A 9,256-nucleotide genomic window follows, 5' to 3' on the forward strand; every position below is an offset into this window, starting at 1 on the left:
TAGTCGATAACGATCGCCAGTGATGGTTTCGGACGGTTTGAGCAGCTCATAATATATAACACCTCTCTGATCCCACCAGATGCACAACGTAATCTTCGAAGCATGGATATTTCGTTTTGGCGTTGATGGACCTGGTTCACCTGGCATCATCCATGCTTTCAAGCATTTAGGGTTATCGTAGTAGATCCATTTTTCATCGCTAGTTACGATACGATGTAGAAAACCCTTTCTTTGTGTCGTTGACGAAGCATCTCGCAGATGACCAAACGTCTTTCCATGTCTTTTTCTTTCAATTTGTATGGCACCCAATTTTCTTCTTTTTGCACCATTCCCATTGCGTGTAGACGTTTTCCAACAGTGGATCTATCAACATTTAACTCTTTTAACAACCTATCGAGCGATAAACATGAATCTTCTTCGAGTAATGCTTGCAATTCTGCATCTTCAAATTTTTTCGATGCACCTTCGCGTTCTTTGTCACGCACGTTAAAATCATTATTGTTGAATCGCCGAAACCATTCTTTACAACTGGTTTTCGATGGAGCATGCTCACCGTAAACATCTACGAGCAAACGATGCGATTCTGCAGCACTTTTCTTTAAAATAAAATAATGGAGTAAAACTTCCCACAAATGTTGCTTTTTTGGAATAAATTCCGACATCTTCAACGCAAAAAAAGTTACTCTTTTTTACGCTTCGAACGAATGCCAACTATTGGGCTCAAAAGTTTGAACACAAACCTTTCAAACACATGTGTTACCGTTCTATCAAACACACAAGCAATGCTACTAATGACATCTTTCTACAATGGGCGAAAACTTATTCCCATACCCAATAAATATAGAAGGTGGAATAGTACGAATAGTATTTATGAGTGTAAAATTATTATAATAGTAAGTTACTATATTTACAGAATACGTAACACCATACTGTTGTGTAGTAAAATGTCCCATTTTATGAAAGGAAAATAATACAATGCATTATCTTTCAAAGAATTATGAAAAACGACAGCATTGAATAAAAAAACATAGGAAGATTTGATTCGGATCCTGAAAAATATTAATACGTATGTATAAGAGTAAAATAGCAATGTATTCTGTTATTAAATAGTTTTCATTATTCTTTTATTATATATTTATACGTTTTTTTTATATATTTCATTATTTCTAATACATACAATATTAAAAAAACATCTGATCTCTTTCTTTATTTTACTGTATTTGTTTTAAACTATGCATGTGTGTTACCGCTTGTATGGTGATTGATTCTGCGATTTTTAGGGGGTCTGGATTTGGCCCGATGAAAAGAGGTCTACGAGTTTGCCGGACTTTGTCTTCTAGGGACATGAGTAACTAAAGCAATAGTTGCGTTTAACAGAGAAAACTAATCACAGTTAGCGCTTGGTGATCCTTAGGAGGTAGTCGAGTAAATTGAAAATTTTACGAAAATTCTAAAAAAATTAGCATATGTTGATCGTATGCATAACAATCGTTCCTTAAAATTTCAAATGTCGTAGCCACAAGATAAGCGAAATATTTCGTTTCAAAGTTCACTAATTTTACATGTAAGTCCTATTCTATGTCGTCATGAAACGCACATTAAACTTGATATGAAAGGGATCGGAATTTATGAACTTTTTAAAAAACTGATACGTTGTATATAATGTTAGCAATGATATAAACAAAATTGGTGACTCGTAGCCACATACTTTTTTAATAAAAGCGATATGAAAATGATGATATTCGTCAGAAGACGGGTACATGTGGCAACGTCGCTCACCGATTCAACCGAACGGAATCTCCCACATGGCATATTATGACACATCATACGTAACCAAAACAAGTGTTTTTCTGAATTATGCGGATAAAATATTGTAAAAAAACTGGAATATGAATTATAAGTTACAGTGATAGGTATGTTTTGGGAAACAAGACGTTGCTACACCTTTATCAACACGATTGGTACAGGACAATGAGTGTGTGCGTGAAGCGATCTCATTGGTCAATGTTGTCATTGCATCAAAAAGTTTAGCCGTTTGTACCCGAACTAACTTTTAGAAGTGACTGTCACTCGACTACCTCCTTAATCTGATTGGTTTCTACATTTAGATTCAGCGAAGAACTAAAGGCAAGAATCAATAATATAAGGAATCACTAAGCGCTAATTAATTTTTTCTGCTAAACGCAGTCAATAGGAACGCAGCGGCGTGCGGCGCGCGACGAAGCACTCATGCACACTATCAGGCGCGCGACTCACTGACGTTCACCCGTCTAAAGCAAGGCGCCAATTGGATTAGCATTACTCGGTAATAACTACTTGAGTGTAGAAAAAAATGGCTCAGAACTTTTCGACTCAATTTTTATTCAGAAATAGCTCTATATAATTCGTGGGCGGACTTTAAGGGGGCTTAGAGGTTTTGAGGATCAAAAAATCAATGATTTTTTATGAATTTTTTTTGTAAAAACGGTTATGGCTCAATTTTAGGTTTGGACCTATATTTTATTTGCACTTTGTACAATATCTATGAATTTTTATAAACCAAAATATGTTAAAATGAAAGGCAACAATGGCGGCAAACGTGTCCAAATGAAGTTTTGTCAAATTGCTGACATTGTGAGCCACAACTCAGTCACTACTAGTCGTCTGAAAACAAAAATCAAATTGATTTGTAATTAATGATGTCGAATGTTTATGGTAAACCTAACAAAATGATAAAAAATCGCGATTTATTAAAATTATTTCTTTATTAAAAAAAATTCTTTTTTGACCATTACTTTTTCCATTAAATTGCCAAAAAACTATTAAAAATTTATTACTTTTTTTGGTTTGCTGTATGGAGAAAATAGTTATAATTAATGTATAAAAAACGTAGATCAGTGCATTGAGCCGTTTTTTCTCTACAATGTCAGTAAATTTGAAAAAACATGTTTCGAGAAAAATGCGTTTAAAGTTTTGAGTTAGAATACTTGTTTTTTTAGTACTTACAATAAATTTTTTTTATTCGGCGATTTCAGGGCCTTAAAATGGTTCATCCTCTTCACGAAACTTACGAAATGTTTCTTTGTTCGAAGAAGTAACAGTCGTACGGCGCCTAATTTTTACCTATGCACCATTTTAGTAAACCGTGAATAACTCCATTATTCTATGTATTTCTATGGACGGTTTTGGCAACATATTTTCAAGACTGTCAACTTTCCAAAAATGCAATAAAAAAATCGATTTTTTTTTACCTTTCAAACCACCCGGCCCCCTTTAAGAAACTTTGCAATACCGTAGGAAATATTAATTTTTAAAGATTACTAAATAAATACATATACGCGTGAACTACCATCAAATTTCCGCCCATCAGTCGCGATTGCTTGTCGCGTGGAAACTGCCTGGTATGCGCGCGCTAAGCGTCATAACTTAAGCAGCGCGCCTATCAGCAGTCTCTACTCCCTGTGCAACAAGCGACCGGCATATACTTGGCGGTATACTGCACGGATACGTACTTACTTAGTGATCTTTAGAAATTAATATCTCCTAAGTATTGTAAAAATTGATAAATAGTAAAAGACCTTTCGACTCAGTTTAGTCCGCTCTACTTGCTCATGAAAGGTAATCCCGTAGATCGAGAACCCTCTACCGGGTGTTTCAGACCACTCGTATACCCTATTTAAAAACGAGAGAAGTAATTATTTTGAAAAATGTTTCAGACAAAAGCTGTTGGGGATCAAGTAATGCATTACATGAACATATGTGATTGACCTTGAGTGGCGTTGTAAAGGTCGTGTCAAGGTCGATTTAAATTTTTTAAATGGGAATCCATATCTTTCATTGCATATTCTTATGACTGCCATCAAGACGTTTTCGAAACACTGGTTAGAAATCGTTTTTAGTTGAGATCTTCTTGAGTTATGAGACTTCAAAATTTTAATACCGCTGGTGTTAGTATTATCCAAGATGTACACGTGGAGATCGCACAGTAGAATTTACACCTCTTCGGGGTACTTGATTAAAATGAATATACAGGGTGTTCAGAGCGAGACTTTTCCAATTCTCCACAGGAAGATAGATGGGATCGAAATAAACATAAAAGTCTTTTACTGTTTAGTGATATCCGTAATAATAATCGAGATATTAAAGTTTGTAATTGTAGTAATGAAAGCGCGCCGATAGAAAGAATAGAAACAGCTCCGGCCGCTCGAGGTATAACTCGGCCCAGTTTGTTAAATGTTGTCAAACGATGGATGCACCGGCAGGAGAGGCAAGAGGAGAAGCGCGCCGTTGCTTAGCGCTCGGCATCGCTGCTCACACGTCTCACCGTACCGCACCAAAGCACTCGCGCGATGGCCGCTACGCACATTCGCGATTACATTACATACGTATGTAATAATAACACTGCAAAAATAGGACAAATACAAACCATAATAAACTTCGATGAATAAAAATGTCGAAAGAGAGAAACCGACGAATACCTATGGAAATCTACGGAAAATCTAATTAATTTCTATCGTAATTTGTGGCTTCTCTAAATCGAAAGAAAAAAATTTTAAGAAAAAAGTATCCGAAAGAAACAATATTATTCTCCACCATTCTCTATCGTTTTCTGTTAGGAGAGTATGATTTCATCGGAATACGATCAAATATCAATAAAGACGTAATGTTTCATTGCAAGTTTTGTTGGAATCTCTCTATGTATACTTAAAAAAATCACTGAAAATCTGCCATAGTTAATAGTGTATTTACGGTAGTAGAAATTCTAAGCTCACTATCGCACAACCAGATTTATTATTGGTCCTATTTTTACGATGTGATATCGAGGAAGACATATTTTGGGGGACAGATTACGATTCTGTAATTGGGCTCAATGCAAAATGTGGAAGGTAACTTTTTCTTGAACGTGTTGTTTTTTGATGACGTAACTTTTGTTAATGTAGGTCATGTGAACACAATTCACATATCAAAAAGAAATCCTCATTAGTACAATACTATACCAAAGGTCGGTGAATGTTTGGTGTAGTATTACGAATGGATACATCGGTCCTCATTTCTTCAATGGTATCCTTACAGTGTGGTTTATAACAAGTTTCTGGAACGAAAGTTGCCAGAACTATTAGAGAACATTGATCGTTTAACTTGGCAAAAACTGTGATTTCAACAGGATGGAGCGCCTGCACATTATAATGTGTATCAAATGTGTCGGGGTCATTTAGACATCGTATTGTTCTCTGCATTCGTAGTAAAGGACGACAGTTCGAACATGCACGAACATTGGAAGTTCGTATTTAGCCATTTGATTTTCTATCTTTGAGTCATAACGCGTTGAGCTCGTAATGAGTATGGCTACAAACGTAGGTGTTTAAAAAATTAGATTGCCACTTACAAAAATAAAGTTGACCTTTAATCTTAATGCTCCCACCCAAGATGAAATCTTGTTAATCAAAAAATGTCCTCGACATCACATAACATCGTAAAAATAGAATTTCGATATTTTGCATAATTCCGGAGGAATTCAAGTGCGTTGATTAAAATGGCACACCGTGTATATGATCAATATTATATGTATTTTGATTATATTAAGAAAATTACATCTTTATATGAAAATTATTATTTTAATTGGCAAAATAAGTAATAGATGATATATGAAAAATTAAATTCTAATATTACAATGAATTATAAAAGCGTGAAAAATGTTATCATTTTTTCTCTAAATAAACTTAGAAAATGTACTTGTGAAGTGATTGTTTTGCTTACCTCGCCAGCTCACTTTAATCGGACATGTGATTGTCTGATTTTTGATGAGATACGCATTCAGTGCCGTCAGGCTTGGGCTTTTTCGTAAAGTACCCTCATCATTTTTCCACACATATGTAATCGCTGTCTGCTCATACGATACTGAAAAATAAAATAAAGTTTTTATTAATTTAAGCATGCATTAAAAGGACAGTTATGTTACTCATATTTAACAGCTATTCTAATTACTCACTGCTCTCGATTGCGAATGAACACAACGGGTCGTCGAAAGGGAAGATATTAAGTCTACCCTGGCAGGATAGAATAAGATGACGCCTGTAAAAGGATAATGATGCACTTGCAAAGAACGTTTTTAGCTAATAAATAAAAAAAATTAAAAATTTTTCCAATGTTCCAAGTTATTTAAAAAATTTTATTAAAATTTTATAAAAATATTCCTTAGAACATTCGCAATTTCGAGGAAAGAAATGATCATAATAACATTTAATATGCATAGAAGATATATTGATATTTCAAGTACCGCATAAGATAGTTGACGGTGCCGTTACGATATATCCGCAAGGCAAAGTGAACAGGAATGATGGGATCTTTGAAATCGCCATGCATTATGAAATATGTATCCGGCAACCAGATGTTCTCGTAATGATGAATCGCATTTAAAAATTCGTATCTGGATCTGTTGCTATAACGCAATCGGGGATCGTACCACTGTTGCTGTAGTAGGAATTCCACTTCGTATTTCTATGAAAGTAGAAAGACGATCGCATAGTTAATATATATATATATATATATATATACATTTACTATGACTTATTGTTTTTCCCTCGATCTGACCTTTGACAATTTAAGCGATCGTTAGATCTATTCGACACTCCGAACTGCTTAGGCGGAGTTCAATCAGTTTCGCATAAAATGCATACATTAATAAGAGTTAAATTGTGAATAATAACAGCATCCAAAACTTCATGAGAAGATTTGGCGACCGTGGAGATGAATTACTCGCCGCTTATGTGGTTGAATTTAAGTTTTCATAAGTATTTGAATTTGAAACAGATTCCAATACAGTTTTGGCAATCTGTGAGTAACTAACTTGATAGTCCACTAAATCAAATATAGTAGAATAAGAATATTGCTGAAGAAGACTCCAAAGAGAGTCGAAACGTTAAAGAGTTCTCAAGTTTTTTAAATAAAGAAGACATTTGTACATCAAATGAAGTAACAATCAATTTTACTTGTTAAAAAATTTTTGCGCACCTCCTTCCGCGCTGACTCCTAGTAGTCTAGATTATCTTTGTTTTTGTTATTTTAATAGGCATTCTACAACAAGTCATTCTCTAACATTATTTATTTGATTTATTATTAATATTGATTTATGTAAAATAATTGTTTAATGTTTATTTAACATTAATTTAATAAAATAAATAATTCAAGTAAAGGCTTTAATGAGCAAATCAAAACGTTAAAGAGAAGTTTTTGAAAGCCAACACAGGTTGTGTGTAATTACATATATTTTATTATAAAAGATAAATATAAATTTCGATCCTAATTTTGATCATCTTCAGACAAACTTAATATTCAGAGAAAATAATCATAAACATTGTTACGAATATCGAAGTAACAGTCGTCAGGAGTATCGATGTAAGAGAGTTAATATAGTCAAATATTGACTAGTTCTCACGTCCACATTTCGTTAATGGTTGTTCATTAAATTTTGATAAACTAAATAACATAGTGCAATAATATGATGCCGTCATTGTAAAAGTTAATTGTAACAAAATGTGCACTTACATGAATGATAAGGTTGGTAACAATATTTGCGTGTACATGATCATCAAATTGTCAGGTTTGTAAAATTATTGTATATTACAGTAGACTAATTTAATGAAAATACTAATTATTGATAATACAAATTTTTATATCATCCCAATCAAAATCGTGCTCAATTCCAACCTATATTCCGTGATTACAGAATGTTGAGTCATGTTCCAATTGATGTGATTTCTTTAATACGTACTATTAGATATCGACTAGTCTGACAAATATATAAGGCGTCACAATCTTTACAGTTATAATTCCATATATTATATCGGATCAGGATAATGTAGGAAGAGTATCTTTCTGAACTTTTATGAACTTGCTAAATTTGTTAATTCCCTTATATGCTATACTTATTGACGAATTTGTTTTAAAAATATTTTTGATTTTTTTCAGAAATATGCGGAATAAACGGTATGAAAAAGCGTTTTTGTTTTTATTTTTTTTTCGTCTGAATTAGTTGAATTTTTTGTATATTTTAATTGATTAAATTTTTTGTGTAATCTCTTTTTAATAGTAGAAATTATTAATTTTAACGGGTATCCATTATTTAATAGTATTCTAATAATCTTATCGAAATTCTTTTGATGAAAAAAAATTAGGATGGGAAAGAAAAAGAACTCTTAGACCAAGAGGCCACTGTAGTGATTTTACCCACAGCGACAAGTATGAGAAGTGGGTAACCTTTTATTTTATGTAAAACATAAAAACAATACATACAATATATTTAAACCCTGTTGCTTGGAGGGGAGGTGGGCTTTCCAAAATGTTGCAGATTTTGATTTTTTTATTAAAAGCGTCGAGGTTGAATGTTGTTGCAATCAATAGTTAATACCCTTATTCCAAGATAGGCGGATTCCCATATCCCTCAGAAGGGTGCAAGAGATCGTCATATTGGGCAAATTTTTATATAAAATCGATAGCAACAAGGTTAAATTTTTGTTTACTACCTAATTTTGATATCATTTGTCGAGAAATATAATTCCCATTTCTTTTGGATGATTACGAAGACAGCCGTACCAAGTCGAAAACGTACAATTTTCTTACTCCATGTAAAATTGTTCATATTTGGGTAAATATGGCTGCTTTAGTAACAAAGTGCTTTTCAATACAAAAATCAAAATCTGCAACATTTTAGAAAGCCCACCCTCTTCAAGCGACAGCGACCGGGCTTAAATATACAGGGTGTTTGAAAATTATCGAAATTCCTGTCACGAGCAGGTAGAACGGACTAAACTGAATCGAAAATTCTTATATCATTTTGTAGTTTGCGCAATAGTTAACGAGATATTAACGTTTAAAGATAGCCCAATAAGCGCGTCCGGCCGGTCTACTGCTGCCGAATATACCAGGTATGTAAATATGAAACCGGAATTTTTTAATAGAAAATACATGTTTATTGCATGAAAATGATAAAAAAATTTTATTCGAAGTATTGCCCATCGCTAGCTATACATTTTTCCCACCTTTCTGACAATTTGTGGATGCCACGCCAAAAAATTGTTGCTCTTTTGAGCCAAAGCAGTCATCTAGCCATTTTCGTACATTTTCGTAAGAACTGAAGCGCTGCTGAGCAAGTGCGTGTCCCATCGATGCAAATAAGTAGTAATCGGACGGAGCTAAGTCTGGTGAGTAAGCCGCATGCGAAAGTATTTCCCAACCAAACGCCTCAATCGTTTCCTTGACCAGTTTTACTGTGTGTGAT

At 33.8% G+C, this 9,256-nt stretch overlaps 1 protein-coding gene across 1 annotated transcript in view; it reads right to left on the reverse strand.

Annotated features, from left to right (window-relative positions):
• Positions 1–9,256, reverse strand: part of pHCl-1 (pH-sensitive chloride channel 1) — a 234,153-nt gene that overhangs the window by 157,522 nt on the left and 67,375 nt on the right. Inside the window, exons 4-6 of the mRNA XM_018522315.1 lie at positions 6,257–6,477; positions 5,969–6,051; positions 5,737–5,877 (exon numbers count right to left, since the gene is read on the reverse strand). Of these exons, the coding sequence (XP_018377817.1) occupies positions 5,737–5,877; positions 5,969–6,051; positions 6,257–6,477 (445 nt within the window). The remainder of the gene's footprint in view (positions 1–5,736; positions 5,878–5,968; positions 6,052–6,256; positions 6,478–9,256) is intronic.

This window comes from Trachymyrmex cornetzi, unplaced genomic scaffold (genome assembly GCF_001594075.2).
Source record: "Trachymyrmex cornetzi isolate Tcor2-1 unplaced genomic scaffold, Tcor1.1 scaffold130, whole genome shotgun sequence".
In the NCBI taxonomy this organism is placed as follows: domain Eukaryota; kingdom Metazoa; phylum Arthropoda; class Insecta; order Hymenoptera; family Formicidae; genus Trachymyrmex; species Trachymyrmex cornetzi.